Source organism: Hydra vulgaris, chromosome 01 (genome assembly GCF_038396675.1).
Source record: "Hydra vulgaris chromosome 01, alternate assembly HydraT2T_AEP".
NCBI lineage: Eukaryota > Metazoa > Cnidaria > Hydrozoa > Anthoathecata > Hydridae > Hydra > Hydra vulgaris.
The window spans coordinates 31,476,603-31,503,418 of NC_088920.1; the positions used below are offsets into that span (position 1 = coordinate 31,476,603).

At 27.4% G+C, this 26,816-nt stretch overlaps 1 protein-coding gene across 1 annotated transcript in view; it reads left to right on the top strand.

Moving 5' to 3' along the window:
• The first annotated feature begins 9,378 nt into the window (after positions 1 to 9,378).
• LOC136074331 (facilitated trehalose transporter Tret1-like) overlaps positions 9,379 to 26,816 on the top strand; it is a 41,929-nt gene continuing 24,491 nt past the window's right edge. Inside the window, exon 1 of the mRNA XM_065786637.1 lies at positions 9,379 to 9,688. Within this exon, the coding sequence (XP_065642709.1) occupies positions 9,473 to 9,688 (216 nt within the window). The 5' untranslated portion in view covers positions 9,379 to 9,472. The remainder of the gene's footprint in view (positions 9,689 to 26,816) is intronic.

Below are 26,816 nucleotides of genomic sequence, written 5' to 3' on the forward strand. Positions count from 1 at the left end.
CTTTACCAACTCTTAGTAAAGACAACACAATTATTGAGTGAACGCAATCATCTAAATTTATTAGTGTGCTTCTTTATGAGAACTTATTATGGAACTCTCTGATAAAAACCATTAATACAAAAATCTCAATAAACATTGGTCAACTCTATAAAGCAAGACATTATCTATCGTTCAAAAATTTAAAACTTTATATACAGCTATCCTTGCTGTATATAAAGTTTTGCTATTATACTTGCATATGCTATATTGGTATAATCATATACCAATATACCATATGCAAGTACCCATAAAACTAAACTAAGTTTTCTCTATAGACGGCAGAAACTCGCTTCAAGAATTATATTTTATAAAGACAAGCTTACTCATGCAAAGCAATTACAAAAACAGATGAATGCTTTAAACATTTACCAAATCAACATTTATCAAAATATTTTGTTTATGTTCAAACATATAATCTAAACTGTTTCAAGTCAATTTATATATTAAGTAACTTTTTTTTAAATTAATTTAAATAAATTTGTCACTTGAGCAACTAAAAACTATATCGTACCCTTGAAAATAAGAAAACTTAACATAATTCTCTATCGTGGTTAATTAATTACCACGATAGAGAATTATGTTATGTTAATTAATACCAATAAAGTTCTCAGTATTCCTCCTTAAAAAAAAATTCAATTAATCAAATAATTTTATTCGTAGGCTCGAGGACAAATATAATAGTAAACAGCAATAACAATTAAAAAAACTTTATGCATATAAATAAGCTCTCATTTTTGACATCAATTGAAACCGCACTTAAAACATGTGAAGATATATATCATGGAAGTTGCTGAAAAGTTAAATATATGTGTGTGTTTGCACATGTTTATACGTATGTCTGTATATGCATATAACTTTTAAAGTTATATCATACTACAAGAAGAATCCTCAAGTTGGGTTTACTCACAGAGCCTAGCTAAAAGCTTATATAGTATTTGTAAATTTAATGACATTTGCTGTTTACTGTACAGTTGTGTTATCAAATATTCTAGTATACTGTATTGGGGAATTAAGAACTAAAAGGTGCATATAGAAATAGTCCATACTAGAGAAAAACTATAATAATTTTTAACATTTTCTAAGTGGTATAAAAAGTTTTTTATTCTTGCGACAACGAATTGTATCTTAACATTATCATCTATTTACTATTGCCAATTTTTAAGAATAATGGTTTACCAATTAAACTGCAACTACTCGTTAGTGTATCTTATTTATTAGCACAAAGCTCAACATCGTTTTTATCAGTTGCCCAAAATTTTATGAATTCTTACATTGCATCAAACATTTAATATTTTGCTGAACTAAAAGTTGAGTTATCGAAGAGGCCTATTAAACAAATTTATTATGCCGCGTTTTGAAAATATTTTTTCCGTTCAGAACTGTTTCGCAAGTTGCGAAGCAAAACAGTTTTGTTTCGAAAGAAAATTTGTTTTTTATCATTATTTCAAAAAATAAAACCCTAAAATGTCAATTTTTTATTATAAACATTTTAATATATAAAGACTTTAGTTTTTAAAGTTACATCCGTTAGCCAAACAAACATTCTTTACAGACTTCAAATCGTCGTTTAGCGAAAAGAGCTCGTTTTGCAAGTGCGACTTCCGTTAGCACTAATTTCATATGTAGGAAAATATTTTTTTTCGTAATTCAACTTGCTAAATTTCATAAGTAGCATTTGCGAAATGAAAATTGACGATTTTTTTTGTTTCGTAATATTCGGTATGAGAAAAAAAAAATCTTGATTCTCAATTTCTTTCCGAAATTATTTTACTTTTCCGGATTTGCTGAAATCTTCCTGTTAACAACTCTAATATAAACTGAGTTTATTTTATACGGTCTATAAATAAGCAATTTTATACGGTATACGAGATGCAAGTGATTAGTGACTAGAATTTTCTCCGCTTTACTACCTGTTTTAGTACTGGGCACCTGCCCAATTGTTCTGATAACAATTCTTGGACTAACTCTAAAAAAATGTTATCTTTTTCTTCGAGACATTTACGACTGTTTGCGTTGCGGACCTGAATGAGGACAATGTGTTTAAACAAGTTGGACATAATTGTCGCAGAAATAGGACTAGGCAAGTCTAGGAAATTAGTCATCTACATAATGTACGAAATACTACAAGAGAAGAATGCATTGTATTGCAAAAAGTAATACTATTCCAGATTATAATTATTTATGAGAAATAAACCAGATCTGTTAGCATTGTGGCGCTAAAAAAATTCTTGATGAAACTTATTTTCTATATTCGCATAATGGGAAGCTAGTTTTGCTTCTATTTAACATTATTTGTAACTTTTACACAATTAAAAGTTTTTTTAATGTAATTTAATTTATGATGCCTGTCTTTCTTTTTCTTAATTTACAGCAATGCGTAGCTAATCTAAGGCAAGATCAAGATCTTCTCCCCACGTATTGTCAACTGTATATCTATGAACCACTTGCAGCAGTAAAGTTAAGAATGCAACTACGCGGCATCATTGCATACATAAGATAAAGTTTCGTTTATAGTTATTGAAGTTGCAGTTGTATTCGTTGGAGAAGATTATGCTCCCTTTGAAAAGTTATTTACCTAAAACGTCATTTAAAATTTATACTGGTAATGACGAGTTTAAGGGGATAACGAATTTTGACAATTTTGGAAAAAAAATCGGTATTAGTTAAACGTTGGTTATTGTGTTGGTGGTTCCAGACAAATTGTCAGCTTAAAAGTTTAATATAGTCACATAGGTTTAAAACTTTAGAAGTTATGTAAAGCAATTTAATATTAAAATCATTATTCTGGAAATAAATAATTTTTAAAGCCTTGTTTTGAAGGTGGGATAATCTATTAAGAGCTTATTGATTGGACTGCCTCCATACTTGGCATGCATTTCTAATATGTAAGTCAAAATAGCATAGTATAAGTTTAAGAGTGTTTCAAGGTTAACATAATGGCAAATTTCGGCCGACATGCCATTAGATCTACTCTTTTCATTGCTAAGTCATTACAGTGGGATAAAAGGGAAAAACTTAAATCAATTTTTATACCAGGATGTTTAATTGAGTTAACAGGTTTAATTTTTTTGCTACTTAATCTAAAGTTCTAATGTTTATAGTTTTTTTTATTTGATATAAAGATTTTTATTATTTTTAGTTCAGTTTTATCAGAGTTTAAAACTTAGTGGATTTATGAAGATGATTAATATAAAGTAGGAAAAGCAGCGGTCCCAATACTGAGCCCTGTGGAACACCATTAGATCATTTTACAAAGGTAGATTTTTAGTCATTAATAAAAACAAATTGTATTTTTTCGTTATGTATGTAGTAAACCATTTAAGGGGTATGCCTCTGATCCCATAGTATTCTAATTTGTCAACAAAATTGAATGATATACTGTACCAAACACTTTCTGTAAATCGACAAATACATCACATGCAAAATATTTATCATCGATAGCTTTTCTAATCAATTCAGATTTTCAATGAGAGCATGAGTTGTGGGGTGATTAGCACAAAATTCATACTGATAGGTGTAAAAGCATTTAAATTTTTCAAGAAGTCCATAGAGCCTATAATGAATTGCCTTCTCAAAGAGTTTACATTTATTAGAAAGCAGGGAGATGGTTGGGAAATTAAGTGAATCCTTGTAGAGAGCCTTTTTTAAATATTAGAATCACTTAGGCAACTTTAAAAATTACAGGAATCGTTCCATTTTTAAATGAGTTATTTATAACAGTACAGAGAGGCTTTGAATTAATGTGTGGGACAAGTTTAAGGAGGAATGTGGATACGCTATTAGGACCAAGACTTTTTTCAGGTTTGACCGTGTTTGTAATGAGAACAGATATTTCATTTTCAGCTACAGGATTAATAAAAAATGATTTAGCATTTAAAATGTTGAGAAAACCTCTTAACGCGTTTAAGAGGTATGACTTTGCTATGCAGTTTGTTATAAATATAGTGCTAAAACAATTATTAAATATATTAGATACGGCAGTGTGATCAGTGATAAAATTTTTGCTTAATTTAAGGTCTAATTAATGATTTTTTTTATTTCCTTTCTAGTTGTTTTTAATATTGTTCAGATTATTTTTAAAATATATAATGAAGTATGTTTTTTTGCTAAATTTTAATAAATTCTAAATTTTGTTACTATAAAATAAATATTGCAAATAAATTATTTTTCTTAGAAATGTTGATTTTATACTCTTTATAAAATTTGCTTTTGACTGATCTTTGAAACATTGTCTGTAAGTTTTTACTTTTTGTGGCGGTTGGGTATGCCAGGAATCTAAATAACTGTGCCATGTGGTCTGAAATTAAAATTATAAGGTTACCTGAGAATTGATCAGTTGAATGAAATTTCGAGAATACTTTATCAATGAGCGTTTATGACGTAGCCGTTATGCGCAATTGTGAAATTATAGAAGGGCTCAGTGAGTAAGATGGTAAAGAATCAAGATATGCAGAATCAGGGTTAGATTCATTGTGTGTTTAATAGATTGATAATAAAATCACCTATAAGAAAAATCAAATATTTTTTTTCGTTACTTAACATTTCAAGTAGATTAGTTAAGTGGGAAGAAGTAAACTCATGTTGATTTATTGAGGGATGACGATAAGTGCAGCCTATTATAAATTTGATTCACAAGGTTTTGCGATTTCAACAAAAATAGGCTTTAAATATTTAGAAGATTAAATCATAAGATCATTGCGAAGTAGTTTAAATTTGAGCGTAAGTATAAAAGTACTCCACCTTTTTTAGCTTTAGTAATACAATACTCAATATTAAACGCTTTTATGCATATATTAGTTATATTTGTATCGTTTATATATAAATTAGGTTCTGTAATACCCATTGTTAAGAGAAAATTACAAAGAGAGTTGATAAGACTATAGAGTTCTTCAATGTGGAATGGTAGAGAAGCGATGTTAAGATGAATATATAACTATATATATATGAATATATATATAATTATATATTGGGAAGCATAGTTTTATTTAGGTCAATAACTTCATGGTATTTGTAGTTAACAGAACTGGGTAATTTATTTAGATCTTTAAAGTTATTTTTATAATTACTTGGAGTCTCAAAAGAGTTTGATAAACTAGAAGATATATTCTTGCATAACAATGTTGACTAAAGCGCCGTGTTGGAAATTGAGCTAAAGGCCATACTCGCAGATATACAGCTTAGACAATACGGACGAGTCATTCAAAAAACGATTTTAAGAGTGTGCATTAATATGGTCACACTTTGCATGGATCCATGAGTTACAAAGATCATATTGGATGGCTGTTTATATATCAGTTATACTTTTATAAAAAGTGTTGCAGAGATATTTAAATGTCATATTCTTTAGAAAAAATATATATTTGTACATGCAGTATTAACTAGTTAAAATGACTAAAGTGTAAAATAAATATAGAATATTTTATTAAATCGCAATTGGTAGTCTAAAGAAATCTCTTTTTCCATAGTCAATTCGTCTCAAAAGTCTATAGAAAATAGCATAGAATATTTTTGTAGAAAAACTATACAAATTTTGCAATAGGGTTGGGTAAAAAGTTAATAAAAATTTCATTTTTTTACTTTAAAATTGTATTTTTAACAGTTTAAATACTGCTTAAACCGTTTTACTTCCCAGCCCATGATAAAACTGTATTTAAAACTTCAGTTTGTTAACTATGATGTTTTTGAAACTTAAACTCAAAAACACTTTGTTTTTGACAACTTTTTATGTCTTAAGAATGTTATTGATCTAGACAACAGATTTCCAAAAGTAAATTCAGAGCATAGATATCTACCATTGCTATACTTACTGCAGGACTTCCCGTAGCGAATCCTAATATTTGTCTGGGGGCGGACAATCTTTTTGAAAGATTTATTTTAGTTCAGTTTTTAAAAGTTTGATTTGTTAGTAGTTGGTTCAGAGGAAACTATGAAGCTTAAAATATAGTACGAGTTTTTAAGCTTCCCTTCAATAAAGTAGAAAAAATAGTCGGATAAATTCAATTCCGAGAAGTAATTTTCCAAATAAACCAGAATTTGTTGCCTGTGAAAGACATTTTTCAAAAACTTTTTTAAAAAACTATTGTCAATCAGAAAGTTAGACTAGTTGAACATTCCGCCTTCTGTGGTAATAACTCAACCTTTAAAACCAAGGTCCACTACTATAGTGTTGTCTTTTATCAGAACTGAAAAGTGTGATGAGTTGTCGGAACATTTAAAAAACGATTTGTTTACATTCATTTTTTAATGTGAAGATATTAAAAATAGTAAATTTGTTTCTCCTTTAACAACTTTTGTTATAAATGATGTTTTACACATCCAATTAAATTCTTTTTATGTCAACTGTATGCCTATATTTGCTGTTAATATCTCAAGCAATTTTAAATTTTTAAAGTTTTCATGCTGGTGTTTGTTTTATTATTTCTTCATGATAAAAAATCGTATTACATATCTTGATCGCTGGTCAAGAGTTGAAGAAAGTTTTCATGATTCGCTTCATGAAGAACATTGAAATCAATCTTCAAAAGTTGAAATTATAAAATCTTATTACATCTATAAATGCATCAGAAGTAGGTAAAAAAATTTATTACTAAGATATTATAACTTTTTTATAACTTAGAATTTATAAGAATTATATTTATAAGAATTATAAAATTTATAAGAATTTATAACTTAAAATTTATAACTATATTCAACGTCTTGAAGCTTGTACAATTAGTTACGGAAAGATTTTAAACTGCCAAAGTAAAAACATCGACAAAAGTTGCATCTACGACAAAGAAAGTTTCAGATACTGACTTATAAGTACAATTTTTTCAAAATTAGAGGAAAATTATAAAATTTGTATACTTTTTGCGAATGAATTTTATGTAAGTCTCTTCTTCTTTGTCATGGTGGTTATCATTTTGGAAAGCGGAAAATAATCCAGAGTCGTTAGCAAATAGAATTTTTTTTGGCTATTATGGTTAAATGTTTAAAAGGTGGACCATCTTTTTTATGCAAAATGATACCTATCTGTCATTTAGATGCTTCTTTTTTGTTTGAGCAAGTATGCTATGTCAATAGTTCAATTAAGCCTAGCAATCGAAAAGTTATTTCAGCTATCTGTGATGGCAATCGAACAAATCTTTTAAAGTATTTGGAGAGTTAAAAGAAAACCGTGGTTGACAAAATGTGGAATTTTTCTACTTTTTGATTATGTTCATCAACTAAAAAATATTAGGAATTACTGGATTATAGAAAAAATGCAGGAATTACAACTTGAAAAGGACCAAAATTTTACTGCTTAGTGGAGTGACCTTAAATGTATCTATGATTTTCAGAAAGATCAGCTAATTTAGTTACCAAGACTAAATTTTGTAGCTATGCATTCAAAACTCATTTAAAGACAAAAAGTTACAAATCACATTGTTTTAGAGTATTTTGCAATGAAACTATATCTGCTTAGCGAATGACCGGGGTTGATTTTTGACCTGGGCTGGGGCTGGGTTTGACAAAATATAGCCGGGGTTCCGGTTTCCCGGAATTAGAAATATGTCGGAAATTTTAACATACTAGTTAGAAAATACTTTGAACATAAAAAAAGCATAGCATAATTGAAACATTAAAAGAGTTTTTTCATTAATTTCAAATAAAAGAAACTTATTATCAGTTTTCATTTATGTCTTTCTTTAATATAAAAAATAAAAAAATAAAAAGATAAAAGAACCAGTTGGCTTTTTCTGGGATTACACAAAGCAATGTTTGCATAGTTTAACTGGCAATGGATAAAAACGTAAAAACTAACTGAGTTAGGCTACATTTGCTTAAAGCTCTTCTAGCATTATACAGTATTCATATACTTTCAGCATCGTTATCAAGAAATGAATTTGACATTTCCGAATATGGGTTTTTGCTTTTTTTTTTATTTTTTTTAATGGCAATAAAAAAAATGTACTTGTTACTCTTTTTATTTAAATTTATCGATAAATTTTTTTTTTTTTTGCATTTATTTTGCTGTTAACAAAAATAATCAACATACATATATACAAGAAAGAAAAACCGTAGAATGTCTGTAGAACGAAGAAGAGAGTAAATTCTTGTCAAAAAGCACCGTTTTTGTATAAACAATATAAGATGTAAACTTTTCTATTTACAATGATCTTCATAAATTAAAGTGTTAAACAGACAGGGGCTCAAAGGAGATAAAGATGACATTACATTATTGCAATCTTTTCATAGAGCCCCTATTTATACTTTCAATTGAATATAGATATTATAGATAGCAAAGATATATTGTAAAGTAGTAGCTTCGTTTTAGAAGTAATTCGTTTAAAAGTTCTTTATTTAAAAGTACTTTATCTAACTTAAGTTAGATAAAAGAGGGTCTATTTTTTTTTCAACACTTAGTGAAAGCTTGTTTGTTTCAAACCAATTAGAAATTTTTGCTAATTCAATATTCATATTTCAAAAAAGTAAAACCAACAAACATGGCTGCAATCAAATTCGAACATTTATTTGGTTCAAAAGTGTCTTGAACCTATTACGCATATAAATTGCACAGAAAGCAATTGCATAGCATGCATTTTTGAGACAATGTGATATCTGATATTACAAAACCTTAGTTGTCTTAAAAAAAACTGAGTTTTATTTAAGGCAACTAAAACCATCAAACTCAAGGTTTAAACTTGCCTAATATATATCAAATTGATTAAAGAAAACTGTTAATGTATATCAAATTGATCAAAAAAAACTATTAATGTAAATCAAATTGATTAAAGAAAACTAAACTAGGTTAAAAAAAATAATAGGTTTAATACTTAACAAAATAAAATTTTTTTTTTTAAATATAAATTGTGTATAGTTAAGAACAAAATACAGTCCGAAGGACATAACAAAAAAAAAAAAAGTCTAAATTAAGGAACATTAAAGCAGCCTAATCTTTTAAACAAATTAACAAAGTTTAATAATTAAAAAAACAAAAAACAATTTACTCTTCAAATAAAAAAATAATCTAATAAAAGTAAGATAGCAAATACAAAAGTTTGCTGAGTATCTTCATAAAAAACAATAAAGAGCTTTCTATTTATGTTTTTTTCAACAATACCTTTTTTGCGGTATTCGTTTATTTAAACAAATGAGCAATATTCACTCCAACATTAAAATTTAAGAAATCCAGTTATTGCATTTCTCTATTAAAATGTAGATATTTCAAAATCAGGTTTATATTTGAAGGTGCTTTTTTTTAAAGTTTAGATTGTAACTAAATTCATTAAACCTGAACACAAAAAAACTCAAGTGTAAAAACACATCATTGTTTGTTTTGCTCTCCCAGCAGGAGAGCAAAACAAACAACAAAAAAGCATTTAAAAACAAAAGTTGTTAATAAGTTGGTTGAAATATATCAAAGCTTATTTTATAACTTTTACGTTAATATGTCGACTCTATTATTAAATTTATGAAATGTTATATACTAACTTGTGATCAAAAAATGATTATGATTGAACCGTTAGAAAATGAGAGTTTCGTATCTCGTCAAAAAGAAACAGAAAGAACAACAACTACTGTGTTTGCTGTTTTCATTGCATCTTTGTTATCTGTCTCATTTGGCTTTGTTTTACATTTTCCGAATCCATTAAAGCTAGTTAATGAAAGGTGGTATACCGCAGGTCATGTAAGTTTTTTTATATTATTCAGTAAAGAACTAATTATTATTTTTGGCTGTAACAAAACGCAAGACACTAAAAATTAGTAAAATATTAAATTTGTTATTTTTATAAAATAAAAATGTTTTGCCTTGCCAAACACATTGATTCTTAAATCATACTTAGATATGATTTAAGATATCTTCAGGACATAATGTAGATATTTATAGATTTTAAAAACAAAGCCATTGGCTAAGTAAAAACAAAGCCATTGGTTAAGCAAGAACAAAGCCATTGCCTAAGTAAACACAAAGCCATTGCCTAAGTAAAAACAAAGCTATAGACTAAGACTTGTACAATTAGTAAAATATTCTTTTAAAAATGTTCTAAATATATACAAAAAAATGCTGTTATCACTAAAATTAAACCAAAAACTATAGATACCAAAATAGAAGAGATAATTTGATTGCACCAATCAAATTATCTTGTATATTTATTATCAACATACTTGTGACACTTGTATATTTGAAAAATGAAAAAAAAATGTGTTTTTCCATTAATACAAATATGAAGGATAACACATTTTTATTTGAGGATCTAAAGATTTTTGTTATGAAAACATTCAACAAAGGAGGAAAGAGCGAAATTCTTTATAATTTTTGAAACATTTGAAGTTACCCAGGAAAAAAAGTTATATGGAATTTCTATAAACTTTTGGAACATATGGTCTATAGAAATTCTATAGAATTCTATAGAATTTCTATAGAATGTCTATTAATTTCTGTAGAAATTGCTATAAAACTTTTTTTCTATAAAATAAAAAGTAGAAAAAAAAGTTCTATTGGAATTTCTATAGAAATTAACAGAGGTTTTATAGAAACTCAATAGAATTCTATAGAATTTCTATAGACCATATGTTCCAAAAGTTTATAGAAATTCTATAAAACTTTTTGTCCTGGGTGGTAAAACCTGCTCCAACATCAACATCAACATCGACATTTAAAAGGATGTGTAGAATAATAAAAGTACCTGTATCTGAAACAAGTTTTTTTTTTTTTAGCAAGAAATATTTCCATTAAACATATAATCTGATATTAAATCTGGAATATAATGTAAAATTTTAGTAATTTGAAAAATAAATAATATATCTTAGAACACCATTTGCTTTGTTTATATATCGTTAACGTTACTTTATATGGTAAAGTTTATTAATTTTGCTTTGAAAAAAATACCATTTTTTTGGTTACTGATGTTCTTTGCGTGTAACTTTTTATAAATTTTGTCAAATAGCACTAGTTGGGGAAATTTAAAAAAGACGTTTTCGGAGATATAGCTAAAATATGCTAAATTTTTGTGAATTATTTCTCTTAACTTTATAAAATATTTGCTTAAGCAGTACACTTTGCTTGGACAACCTCAAACCAGCATAGTAACACTTGGGCTAAAACTGTTTCAACGCTGGCCTAAATTGTTGTTTATTTGGGTTATTAACTTTATTAATGTAAAAATCAATCTAATTGCTATATTTCTATTATTTAATATGATTATTATATTACAGTTTTTTTTTTAGTTTATCATTGAAAAATATTTTATTATTTCTTTATGTTATACCTTTCATATAAAAATCAAACAAATATTACCACTAATCCAGTAGAGTTGTCAATTCTTTTAAATAAGAATACTTTTTCCGTCATTTCATAAAAAAAAACTTCAAAATTGCTTGCTTTTTTATTTGAATCAAGCCAAGATGGCTTCAACACTAATAATGTTTTATATTTTTAATGAAGAATTTTGTTTAATTGCTATGCTATGAAGTAGCGTTTAATGTTGTCATAGTTTTGCTTAACTTTGGCAAAGTGTTTGATAAGACTAGTCATTCGCCACTCCTTCAAAAATTTAAGCACGAATATATGTATTTGTCGAAACCATAACATAGCCAATGTGTAAACGCTCTACAATCAAAAGGACTGAGTTGTTCTTAGAAATTTAATATTGGTTGGCTAAAGATAATTAGTGATGTACCTTAAGGCCAATGTGTAGGACCACTTTTGTTTCACATCTTAATTAACAATATGACTCATTCACTTAACCATTGCTACAAACCTTAAGCTGATGACAGCAAATTTAATACAATTATCAAAGAGCCTCTTGACTTCCAAAATTACAAATCGATTTAAATAAAGTTGTCGACTGGACCAACGTTTTTTCAATGTGCTTTAAAGTAGAACATAAACAGTAGGGTGGGGTATAAATAACTTTTTTTAAAATACAAATACTCTCCCTGACTTTTATATAAGTTATAAAAAAAACTGAAACCAAGATAAGCAAAGTTTGAAAAGAATTATCCTCTGCAGCATTTTTTAACTACTATTATATTACTTATAAATATTAGTGCAAATTTTAATTATGGGTAGAAGCATTACTTAAGGATAGAAGACCTCCATCCCTATTCCACAAAACCTGTCATTAGGGACCCCAAATCCTAAAAACCTTTATTTAAGTATTAATTATAAGTAATTAAAAAAGCTACTTTATTGCAATGTTTCATTTTTTTTTTCCGATTATGTCATTAGGGACCCCAAAATCCTAAAAAACCTTCGTTTAAATATTAATTATAAATAAATAAAAAAGCTACTTTGATTGCAATGTTTCATTTTTTTTTCCGATTTGCCCCTGAATTAACTAGTCTTCCTGCTACCTCCATCTTGTGAGTGAGCGTGGGGAAGACTTGCAATAACAATAGTAATAACAATAATTGATCAATTATGATTTTGTGTTGAATGTCCGAATAGTGTATTGATTATATGCTAATTGTTCAACTTTTTCTATTTAAAAATTTTGTGTTTAGTTTGAAAATGTTACTTATTTTATCGTAAGTTATTTTAAATGTAGTTTGAATTTGGAAAAGAAAACACCCAAGTGATACTAATTGTAAAGAATACCAGCACTTGATACAATGCCATATTACAAAAAAGTTAGAGCTAAGTTAGTTGTTGATTTTCAAGTCACCGTTTTTATATACTATTCCTAATAAAATATTCAGAAAAATTATTTTTAAAATAATTTTCTACTAACTAAAAACATTGTTGGTATAATACAAAATAAAAAGTTCTATTATAAATAGTAGTAGGAAATACAGATTCTAGCTCATAAAAAAAGTGCATTTTCAAAAAAAGTGTGTGAGCTAGAATGTATGATACATCTCCAACATTTTCAACATGTATATTATGGGCTCTTCAACTGGCATGATATTGTGTTAATTAAATTATTATTTCAATTAAGAAATAATAATTTTAAGGTGAAATCTAAGCATAAAAAAAGCACGTTCTATTACAGTAAGACTTCCAGAATGTCCTTCTTCTGCATCCCCAGAATTTAATGTAAGTACTAATCTCCTTTCAGTAGGAACACTAGGCATGTATCAGTAAAATTTCTTTAAAATGAGATAGTAGTTGTAGAATCAATTGTATCTTTTGATTAATACAATAGTCCAGATGACTCATTATTAAATGTTTTAATATTAGCACCGTTCCACGAAAAAAGATAAAAGTCTTCTAAACCAGATGAGCAGTATATACATACACTATTCACATCAAATCCTTGAAATACTGTGTAACTATTTCTGTTATATGGTGTCCATGATTGTATAACAGAGTTAATATTTACTTGAGAATTGTATGCATCATACATGGGTACTCTAGATTCCCACCAATTTCCATATATGCGAATAATATGCATTCTGATATATTTAAGATAAACACCTTGACCAGCAACATATGGAGCATCTAATTATATTTATTCTTCAACATAAATTGTGGTTGTAAATCTAAATGTTTCTGGGTATAATTTAATAGATGACAATGATTGAAGTATATTTTATTTATTGACTAGTTTTATTGTATAATCAAATTACTAGACTAGTAGTACCTGGTACATTATGATTAGTATCAAGCCCTTCAAATGCTAGCCATAGTTTACTGAGAATACCAGGACCAGCAGGTTGAACAAAAATTGTTGTTGCATCAGGACCTGTAGTTAGTGGAACAAGCTTTTAATCCAAGGCACGTTAAACTTGAATTTGGTATTATTCTTAATTCATTATAACTAAGTGTTGTGTTATCAACATAATTTTTTGTAGTTGCATCATGTGAGCTAGTAGGTTCTGCTACATTTATTAAATTATAATAATTCATATTAATATTACTAGTTGCATTATTATATCCATCTCTCCTAATGAACAAGTTAGTAGCTTGAGATAATGTTAAACCATCTACAGCTACAGATGAATTTGTGTCTCGTCCGAATTTATCAACAGGCATTTTATATATATAAAGACAATTTTTTTAACTATATTTACAAAAAAAATTACCATAGATTTTTAAAAACAAATTACCATAGATTTAAAAAAAAAAGTTTATAGATTATTAATAATATTCTGAAAATCATATTCTTCATCTAGTTTTTTTAAAACATATAAATACAAGAGTCCACAGAATGAGGTATTTCCACATTGAACTCTATCACTATTATAATAAACAGGACTTTTTAAATAATTAACAACTTCAAGTGGTGGTGGTAGTTCATAAGAGTCAAAACTTAGTTTTTTCCCTCCCACTTTGTACCAGCAAATTCAGAGAAATCCTGGCGTACTTGAATCTCCTGTATTTAATATTCCACATTCTTTTTTCTGTGTATTTTTAGGTAATTTATCTCTTATAAATTCACCTTTAAATGTTTTATTTTTGATTTTTTTGCTGCTTTGATGAATTAAAAATTTGTTAGTGGTTCATTTGGTAAAATTATTCCTTCAACATTGATAAGTTTATGATTAGGGTTTTTCATTACTGTTTAACAGTAACAGTAAAACAGCTGTTTTTTAATCAAAAATGAAAAACAGTAAACAGCTGTTTTTTCAGAACTGTTTTTACTGTTTTTAACGACTTTTTCATGTTTAAAAAATATTACCTATTGGTGATAAGTTAGCGTTTTTCCTTGCGTTTTTCAAAGAGAAGAAAGTAAAATCTTGGCTGTTTTTAAAAGTAACACATTTAACAGTACGTATTAAATCATTTTAATTTGATTTAAGAATATAATAACAATGCTTATGGATTTTGGATTTAATTGATTTTATTGCTCTTTGTAATCTTTATGATGCTATGGAACCGATAAAACCTGCAGTTCAACGTTTAAGTCAGGAAGATGCAACATTAGCAAGTGCTGAAATAATTTTGGAGTTTATGTTTAAAAAATTGTCAATGATCAACAGCAAAATCAGTGAAGAATTGTACAATAACTTGAAAATCCGTACTGATGAAAGATTGAACAATGATGTTGTTAATTTTTTAAAGAGTTTAAAAGATCCTTCAAACACTCCAACAAAAGCAACATTGATATTTGCCGGTCGTCTTGCTTCTCGATTGTTTGGATTTGATGAAGAAACTGAAATAGATGAGTCGATACAATTCGAATCTGAAAATGTTAGTCTATCACTAAACGACAAATTAAACTTGCTTCTTCGTAAAGAACCTACAACAACAAAAACTGGATCAGACTTCAAATGGTTAAAATTGGAACTCACTCTTTATAAGAACACTGGATAACGTACAAAAAACCTTCAAAAATTATTCAATGCACTTTTAAGTATTAAACCAACATCAACTGACGTTGAGTGTGTTTTTTCAGTTTGCACAAATTTTTGTCCGACAAGTCACTTAAAGCTCTTGTCTTTTTAAAATTTTATTATAAAAAATGAAGAAAAAATTGTAGTTTGTATTCGAATAGCTGAAAAAATAGTTAAAGTTTTTCATCCTTTAATAAAATTCAAAAATTGCATTTTTTAATAGCTTTATTTATTTAGTCTTCTTCAAGTAAAGCTTCTAAACTTATTTTTGTAAACAACATTGACAAATATAAAGACATTGACGTTTTTTGCTCCTCAACATTCTCCTATTATGTTCTCTTTAATTTAATAAACAATCTTTGTAATCTTCATGAGTGATTCCTTTTTTAACAACATTTTTCTTAACTCCCTTACATTTTTTCTTTTCTTCTCCGTTCATTGTGAATGAATACAACTTGGATTTAAGTCCTACAAATTCTTCAATTTGTGCTCCTTTTGCAACATTTTAAACATTCCTGATACTTTATTATTAGCTCCAACTTTAAAACCTACCTTATTAATCGAAGGATGATTCTTATTAAAATCATTTGTATCAAATTTGCTTTCAACATCATTAGCAGTATCGGCATAAAAGTCTTTTGTTTTAATTTCATATGCTAAAGAATCTGTATCTGTAAATAATAGTTTTGCTCTATCAGCATATTTATTCTTTATGTAATCATAGTGAAATATACACATTCCTAAGTAATTTGATTTAGTATATTTTAATTTTGTTCTTTTCATATGTATTGCTATTAAGTTTTCATCAAATATTGTTCTACTTTCAAAGTTTTTAATGTATTAACTTACGCTTCTTCTTGAAACTTTACTCCACAATGAATTTTAGTAATCTTTAATCCTAATCTTTCATAAAATTTAAGATTTTCATAATAAATGACATAATTTTTCTTACTAATTAAATTAGGAACTAATTTTTCAACACGATCAATGGTTATTCTTTCTGGTGCGAGCAGATAATCATTATGTTCATCATGTAGATATTCAGGATAATCTAAATCTATTTCTAGTATATATGGAGGTGATTTCCAGTTTGTTAACTCGTTTTCATTCATCCATTTAAAATCATGTGTTGGAAGCGGTTTACTCATCGCCCATCCGTATAAGTTATTAGCATCTAGAGGCTGTATATAGGTTGATGGTTTGCTTTGATCATATGTATCACCCACGTAGTTATTATTAGAAGTTCCAAATCTATTAGATATCATACTAATTCCACCTCTTATACATTTCTTTATCATAAGTAATATATCGTAATCAATCAGCAATTCTAATTCTATTTCTGTCATCTTCAATGCCGCATCCCAAGCTAATCCTGGTGCTAGAAATTATGATTTAGATCCTGCTTAGTACTATACAGTACTAAGCAGGATCTAAATCATAATTTCTAATACAAAAATCTCTGAAATTTTCAAGTGCATTAGCGAATAACAACACATCTGAAACATTGTACAAATCATGATTATCTCTATATGTTTTACAATTAAACTCTTTCCACACATTTTGCGCATGCGAGTAATCATTATCACTTATTCCTTCACTATTTAATCTAGAAAAGGATGATTCTTTTAGCGGTAATTGTGTCTCATTAAATCTATTAATTGAATCAGCCCAATCGTATGGGTATACACCTTTTTTTAGTAAAAAATCTAATTTTTTACCTAAATAAATTTTTCCAATATTTTTGCACTGGTCTTTTGCTAAATTCTTTCATAAAGCATCTAAACTATTAGACATAAATCTTTAACTATCTAAGAAACGAAGTTCATGTTTAACTTCGACATTCTTTCCATCTTTAATATACTCACCAACTTTTATTTCTCTAGAAAAGCTAATATTTTTTTCTTCATTGTTTGGTATACAAATCAACTTTCCTCCTTTCCTCCTTTCCTTATTTCTTTATAAATAAGTGAGAATCATAACCAGATAATTTTCAAGATCTTTCCCACAAATGTGACATGATATTGCTGCATTAAAATCATGTTTGTTTTCATCAGTAAATATCATCTTTTTTGAAAATTTAATCTTGTTATGAATTTTCCTAATATCTTTTTCTAAGCTATCAACAAAAATTTGCACAACATTAGTTTCATTATTGAAGTAAATGTGACTGGACTACTTTGATAAATACTTTCGTCAAAACATTTGATATAACAACAGAATGAACTTGGAATTTGTTTTTGAAATTGTTTAGTATAAGATTCATTCGGATTTAGTTCACAAGTGTCGATTGGTTTGATAAAACTTTCGAAGTCAGCATATACTACAAACGGAACTCTCATTGATTTATTGTGATTAATAAATTACATTGTCGAATTTGGTGGTGGAAGTTGAATGCATACTAAATCATGTGTTTCACAATACGTTTTATGATTAGATAATGATTCTTCAGAACTAAACCCAAGTAAACAATTCCTAAAATAATACACTTTACTAAGGTGTCCAGATGATTGCAAAGATAGAAGTTTCCTCAACGTTTTTATTAAACAATAGTGATTAGTTTCACCATTTGAGATTAATAGTAAATCTATTAAATGTTTACGATTAGCTATTCTTTGACACACGCAAAATATTAACTTCTGAATTTTCATAATCAAATACATTAACACTGATATCTTGATTATTATTCTCAAGTTGTTTAATGAAATTGTTCAATTTGGTTTAATGAAATTGGAAATTCAATTTTATCCCAGTTTATTTTTTCTGCTAGATTTTTAAGATCATTATCTATTCTTTCAGGACTTTTATCTTTAGGATTAAATGCTCTTGCAACACAGTACTTAAAACATTGATTATCTTTTAATAATATTTTTCATATTAATTGTTGCTTTTTCAGTTGCTAAGTTTTTATCAAGTGGAATATATGATTTGGCTTTATTAGGATTTTACTTGATAATATTTATTTCCATCTTTTCAACAGAAACAAATCTCCAACCTGATCCTAACTGTTGAAAAGTTGATAATGATTCCAAAATTTTATGCTCAGCACTTTCTATAATTCATTCAAATCTGTTGATTCTAATACAACTGGTTTATTAGTTCTAAATATAACAGATTTGATTATATTTCCTCCTGTTAGAATAGAAGTACGCTCCATTACACAAGTTAGAGCTAAATATAAACCTTTGAATTTCTATTTTTATTTATTATTTTATTTGCACTTTTTTTAGCAGCATTTATTAATGATAAAGCATTGTAACTTTCTATTCATTTAGCTTTAATTTGTTTTGTCACATTTTTATTAGATGATTGATTTAATTAAATTTTATTGTATTTATTTCTTTAACTTTATTTTCAGGTTCAACTTTATTTTCAGGTTCAACTTTATTTATAACTAAGTTATTGTATACATTTTTTAATGAGTTGACTTTTGATTGACTGTATTCTAAATTGGATCGGGTATGTGTGACACTATCCAATCTGCAAGAGAATAAAATTTAGTTTTTAGCCAGCCTGCTGTAGATTGCGCTGGTCTTTTTTCAATCAGTGTTTTACTAACTACTATAGATTGTGTTTGTGTTTGCACAACAGGTGTGTGCTCAACAGGTGTGTGCGCTAACGTTTCTTATAATTCACTTTTTCTCATTCTACATTAATGTTTAATTTTTTGCTCTTGTGCAATTTGTTTCAATTCCTGATATTTTTATTTTCCATTTTTTATATAACAAGAAATTTTTCTAATTTTCATTTTCTTTAAATAATTTTTTTTTTTAAATCTTGTCATATTTTTTCTGATTTTTAAATATATCCAAATGCTCGTATTCTACAATAATAATTAATATTTTTATATTTTGAAATCTTCTGATCTTTTGTAATTGTCAATGTTCTATATATGAAAAGTGTAGGAGTTAAAATTTCCGAAGATGCCATATCTGGAATAGGCTCATCTAGCATATTTTCCATTTTTTATATGACAAGATTTTATTTATTAAATATATTTTTATTTATTGTTTTTTTATTATTAAGGATATTTTTATTTATTATACACATTCTATACGTTTCCAACCTCTAATTCTATTAGAAGGTTTTATATTCTCTTTCTATTTTAAACTCACCATCTTTTTCAATTTTAACTGATTTATTTGTAAAAGATAAATAATCGTTAGATATTTCTATAGTTATATCGTATTCTATGACATTTTTGTTTTCCATTTTTATATGACTAGATTTTATTTATTTTAATAATCTTTTTTTTCAAAATTTATTTTTTTTGATTTTAATATTTCAATCTTAAATCCATTATCAACTTTTCCATCACGTAAGTGAAGATATCTCCATCCATGTTTAGTTTCACGCAGAGCATTATATAATGATTTATATATTTTATTTTCTCCAGTTTCCATGTTTTTTAATTTAACAGTGACTGGTTTTTTTATAATTGTTCTTAATCTTTTATATTTTGGAACTTTTTCCTTTTTTTTTCTTGTTTTTCACGATGTATTCCAGGCTTGATTGTTTTTCTGTCATTTGTTTCATTCGCTGGATGTATTCTAGGTCTGCCAACTGGTCTTTTATCATTTACTTCTTTTACTTTTTGAAATGTTATTTTCTTCTAATAGATTTTTTAAATTTTTCTTTGTGTATTTCATTCTTTTAATATATAAAGAAAAAAAATTTAATTAATTTTCAAAAAGTTTAATAAAGAGAATAAAAATTTCTTCCGTCTGATTGCAGTTGTAACATTTTATCAGATATTGTAACTGCAAATACTTCAGTACCTACTGGAACAGTTGTATTAAATGTTGCTGTAACTTTTATTTGTACCAAACCTGATAATAATTTTTTTAATTGTTTAATAACATCAAAAACAAAAATTGCGTATAAATCTTTATAGTCAGAAGGAGTTATATTGCTCTGTGTGATCAATTCATTCATTCTGTAAAAATTTTCATTAAAAACAGCTGCATCTCTATCAGCTCTTGAAAATTGCTGATTTGGGAATGTTAAATTATAATCAAAAGCAGGATATATTTCAGAATTAAGAGAAATGTAGATATTTGTCAAGCCACAATGATCGAATATTGAAGGATTAGCATTTTGGTCTTCACTTTTATTTGTTTGAATTGCAACATTAATGTATCTTGGTCTTTCAGTACCTATCCTTGTGCACACGTCCCAAGAAAATCTAGTAGATTGTTGAACAGATAGTATCACACTAACGCTGACAATAGTATACTGGAATATTTGTTTTTGATGCAACTTGATTAAAAAGTTTAAACTTTTCTGCATCTGCTAGTAGCACATGTTGTATAAACAATGATATTTTATTAAGATTAACTTTTGCATCAGCTGAAGTAAAAAGTTTAATAATTGCGTCATTATCAGTTTTTCTTACAAGAGTTATTGTATGTTTAAATCCAAAAATAACTTTGTCGAAATCATCACAGTATCCAAAAATATGCCTTAAAGTTATGCAAAATGAAAATGCTCCTTTTGTAGTTGGTTTCTGAATTATGTATGCTTGTCTTAATGCAAACCCTGAGTTATCAGTAAGTACTGCTGTTGTTTCAGTATCTTTATACCACAATTTATTTAATCCTTGTGCTAATTGAAAGTCGTTTGGGCATTTAATAATTCCTAACATTGCAGTTGTTTTATCTGGGTTATTAATAGTTTCTACATTTTGGTTTGATAATTGGTATGATATTTGACTAAATAAATGCATAATACCATTATTTGTCAGCGTCACTGCATCTGTATTAGCATAAGCTGTTCCATCAACAAATTTAACAAGTTGTCCTTCAAATAAGAGATAAGCTTCAGATGAAAGTGTGTAGATATCTTGTGTCAGAACGTCGATTCTTATTTCTATAAGACTATTTAGATTAGTACAAGCAGCTGGCTCATATTCATGGAATTCATTTCCATTATTATTCTGGGTCATATTCATGCAATTTAATTCCATTATCCAGAGTTGGCATTTCTGTAAAATTTAATAATTCAGATATTGTCATTTTGTTTTTTTATATGCAATAAAATATATTTAATAAAAATATATTATTTTTTATATGAAAAAACACCACCATTTGCAATTGATCTCAATTTTGCTCTGACGCCTTTCATATGCGGCTGTAAAAAGTTTAAATTAATTTCTTGTAGTTTTAGTTTAATGGGATCAATCAAAACTTGCTCTGTTGAAGCTTGCCAATCTCCCTCGTAAACCTTCTGTGCCAAATGTCCCCAAAAATTTTTAATTGGTCGTGCTTGAGGCACATTTGGGGGATTGGATTCTTTATCAACGTAATAGACATATTGGTCCATCCAATTTAGAGAATCTTTAGAATAATGAGAACTTGCTAAATCTGGCCAAAATAAATAGTTAAAGTCTCCATGATACTTGTGAATAAATGGAAGAAGTCGTTTTTCTAAACATTCATTAATATAGATTGTTGAATTGATCGCTACAGCCTTGGAAGTGTGAAACAATGGCTCGGACATATCACGGTCAGATATGGCTATCCACATTAGTAATTTTTTTGGAAATTGTTCTTTTCCTATAAAACGAACACTTTCTGGGCATGTCTTTTTGTTGTTTGTCTAGTATCCAGAGTTTCCAGGCATGTTGTCCCCTGCAAAACAAAAGTATTTTTCGTCATCGATGAATAGAAGCGATTTTGTGTGATTGATCATCGATGAATAGAAGCGATTTGTTTTAGAGTTGGTTAACTAGTTTCCTGCTTCTTTTCTTTGCCTTTATTTGTTGTTCTATAGTGTATTTTGGAATCTTTTCACGTTTTCTATATTTATTATTGGTTTTTTTTAACTGACGACCAATTGTCGATTGATTTACATCAAATTTATTACCTATTTTTCTCTGACTGACCACTTTTCAATTGTTGACAAGTCTCGTTAATTCGGCTTTCTTTTCTCTAGTCCAGGATGTCAGACAACCAGGGTGCTTTCTTTCAGAAAACGATTGAACAGTTTCAAGTCTTTTTAGGTTATCATATATTGTACTTTAAGCAAATCTTTCCTTTTCAAAATGATTTATGATTTTTTTTTTTTAATATTAGGTTTATTTACAAAAAAACATTTTTAGTCGCTTTCAAAAAGATTCTTGTTTAGCTGCATTTAACCTCATTTTAAATAATTGTGTTTCAAATAATAAAGTTTATATTTTATAGAACGTTTTTACTTTAAAGCTAATTATTATGCGCAAATAATGAAATTAGGATTTGTCCGATAACAATTTCGCAAGTCTAATGAAGTCTACTCAAGTCTACGCAAGTCAAAGACTGCGTCCTTTTTTAACTTGATCTTCTATTCTCATAGTATTTTCATTTGATATTTTTTTATTGATATTATTGCAGAACCCATCATCATTTTATTTATATTTGTTGTTATATCATCTACATTATTTTTTTTAGATCTTTTAGATCGATCATTAATCAGATCTATAGATCAAACCAAGTTTAAAAGTATTTCATCAATTTTTTTATTAGTAACAGGTTGTGAAACTATTTTTGAAGATGCTTTATCAATTATTTATTTTCCTTTTTCAACTGCAGCATTTCTAGCAGCTTCTATCGCTGATGTTTAAAGTTTTTTTTTCTGCTGATTTAGCAGCACTTATTGCAGTTTTTACTAAATCACTGGCAGTCAACTTCTTCAACATTGCTGATGATACTCTTGTTACATTTGACGTTTTTATTTGTTTAAATAAATCTCTTATACTTTAGAATATACCACTTCCTCCAATAAAATGTTTCTTTACATATCTCTTATTATGAACAATTAACATTTTTTATGTACTATATATTTTTTTATATGCACTGATATGTAATTATAAATTATTTTGCATTGCTTTATAATGTGAACTGTTTATGATACCTTGTCGTAATAATTCATCACATATTGCAACAGCGTCATTTCTTGATCCAGTATTACCTGCTTTCCATGCAGCGTAATTCAAGCATTTCAATCAATGCATTAGGGTTGCTAGGAAGAATTATAGCTTGTATTTTTGTTCTTCTTCCAGTTCCATTTCCTTTTAATTCTAGCTTTCTAGATCTTTTTATATCTCTCCAAATGGGCGATATTACTTCTCTGTATTTTTTACTTCTAGATGACTTTGGTTTACCTGTATCAGAGGTAATTGCATCTGTTTGTAATAATATGTCTCGATATTTTTTAATGTCATCTTCAATATATATTCCCTTATTAGGATTAAACTTTGTTATCAACTCCCAAAGTCCAGGAGTACCATAATATGTTTCATCATCAATAATTATATCACCATCATTAATATGTATTGGTTTTTATCCAATATATATTATACCATCTTTAGGATGAATCCCAAATGTAGTATCTGTAGATTATACATTGTTAGATAATCTGTTGCAATGTTTCCAATCCTCATACCTTTATTTTTTTCATGAGAAGGCAATAGTTCTTTAGATTCAGTTACCATTATCTCTTTATTTGCTTCAGGATAAGAAATTGAAAAAGTGAGTGCAAATTTATTAGCTTGATCTTGCAATTTATTTATGTTTTCTTTTATTTCATCTTGGCTATCAATTAATGCCTTGTACAATTTTTTTAAGTCTAACTGTAAATTAGTTTCACCCATCTTTTCATATAAACTATTGTTCTGTATTCTTTTTTAAGATCTAAGAATTCTTCAGCAATTTTATCTCTTTTTTCAGGACCTTCAATTTTTAGAAATGACATTTTGCTTTTTTTTATAAAAAAGATAAAAAAACACAACATAAATCGTTATGCTGTGTTTTGTGTTTTACGCTATTTTATTATACGTTTTATTTTAATAAATTATTTTGTGTTTTTACATCTACTCTTTTACTGAATCTACTTTGCAATACATTAATTGCCTCATCTATTCCTTATTTAACTAATGCTTCTTTAGTTTGTCCAATAATTAATTCTTTTATTTTTGTTCTAATTTGTTCAAGCATAACTTTAAATTTTTTAAGTTCACCAAGTATTATGTTAAATTCTTTTTCATCGATATGCACATATACTAAAGCTTTAAAAATATAGTCACTTATTGTATTTAGTTTTGAATCAGCGAGTACCTTAATCTTTTCAAGCTTTTCTGCTTTTAAATTCAATTTTTTATTAACTTGCCCTCCTATTATTGATAAACACCTGCTTCTAATGCTGCACCTTCATATGCAATTACTACTAGTGCTGCAATTATTGTTGCTAAAAAGCCAATTCCAATAGTTCCAAGTGTCATAGTGCTTGCATACATAACGCATTATCAATTGCTGAAATTATTTTTACAGCTCTATAATAGTTTTTACGCTCAATTTCTTTCTGAATCTCATTAATTTTTTTAGATGATATATATGACCATCAATCACCTGATTTTCAGAAGACGCACTTGATACGTTTGGTGTAATATTTGAATATATATTATATGTACTTATTCTAATATCTAAAAATAGTTTTTTTTAAATTATTTTTTTTTAAATATTTACAATAAATTAACAAAACATAAAATCTCCTTTTTAAATCAATACATCAGAATTAGAATTATTAATAACATTTACTACAATCATCAGCAGTCTCTGATATTACAGAATTTTGCAAGCTTAACATTTTTAATTTAAGTTCTTCTTTTAATGAAACTAACGCAACACCTTTCTTAAATACTACACCAAACTTTAAAACAATATATTGATGTGAAAGAGATTTTATTGTCGTGTTGTGCAAATATTTTATATTTATTTTCATTTATTAATACTGAAGGGTGCTCTTAATCTTTGCGCACCTTAGAATGAAGAAGTATTTTCATAGGTTCATCTGGAGTATATTTGTTTATAAATTTATGTAATGGCGGATAACTTTTTTGGCATTTTATTATACATATAAAAAAATTTAGAGAAATCACAGAATCATATTCAAAAAAGTAATATTAGCAAATGGTGAATTTGGTCCTAACAATAAACCTGAACCTGTTGATGTATATCCATTTCCATTACGTAAGTACAATCCATCACCTACAGATCCTCCTTTACTCCATGGTCTCAAATATAAACTAATTTCCTGCAGCTGTCATTTTAACTCTTCTTCGATTCTTTTTTAAGTACACAATACCCCTTCCAGCAATTTTATCAACCATAGCTGATTCAGCTGCTGAACCTACTCCTGTTAATAAATCTAATCCTGTTGCAAGTGCTGGAGCGACACTTGATAATAAAAATTTTTCAGCTGTACCAAGTAAAGGAAAAAGTGCACCAATAAATCCTCCCTCTATTAGAGAACTATGTGCTAGTTGTGTTTTACTTAAAGTAATTACTAAGCCTTAACCTTTTTTATATGCTCTTTTAATTCTATTCAATTAATAATCTGTAACAGATAATACATGCTCGCCATTTAGATCTGAATGTGATAACTTAATACTAGCTTCATAACAATCTTCCATTGCTTTTTTAAGTTTTTCTAATTGCCCTCACAATACATTTATTTTAATATTAGTATATTTACTCATTTTTATATATAATATAAAAAATAATTTTAAAAAAATTACAAAAAAATTATTTTACTTGTTTTATATGAAATGTAATAGTTGTCCTTGTAAATTCAAAAGATTTCCATTTTGATCAAGCAATTTATTTTCCATTTTTGATATTGTTTTTAGCGCTATTGGCAAATAAATTAAGTTATACAGCTCTAGAGCAGTTTTATAACCAGGACCTTCAGTTGGAAAAAATAATTATATAACGTTATCAGTTCCTCCATTTATATACAATGATCCTATTATATCACTTGTTACTTGTATATTATTAACATTTAATATGTTTACTATAGTAGTTGATATATTGTAGCCTGCTGAATAAATTCCTCTGTCAAAACCAAAAACAGTTCTAATTGAATTTGAAGTTTTAAAATCAACTTTAAAACTAGTTGCAATAGTTTAAAGCTGATCCTAATGAATTATTATTTCCTTCAATTGTAATATTTGCAACTCCTGAACTTGCATCACCGTTTCCTGTCATATCCTTCCAAGTTGATCAGTTATTTGCGCTATATCTAAAATTATTGTTTGGGGAATTAATATTAGGAAAACAGTAATATGTCTCTAAACTAACTAGAGCCATTTCATATTCTCTGTCTTCTAGAAGTCAAATAATAGGAGCAAGCGTAGTTTTTATAATATTACTATTTCAGCTCACTGATAAATAATATGCCATTTTTGTTTTTTTATAAAGAAGATAATATTTTGTTTTTTTTATAATTTATAATATTCACAAGTTGGTATACAAAAACAATTTAATCCACTTCTATATTTTCCATAATCTCTTTTAGAAGATAGATCTATAATAACAAACCCATGTGGCTCTGACCAAGCTTTCTTAAATTAATTTTTAAACTCATCTTTTGGCATATCACTTGAAACATGATCATTATAAATGTGATTTAAATTCTTTGAATCTAATAAATATCTAAAGGAAATAAACAAATAAAATTTGTATTTTCTCGTATAGTTTGCCTATGTAACACAAAATAATTTTGTA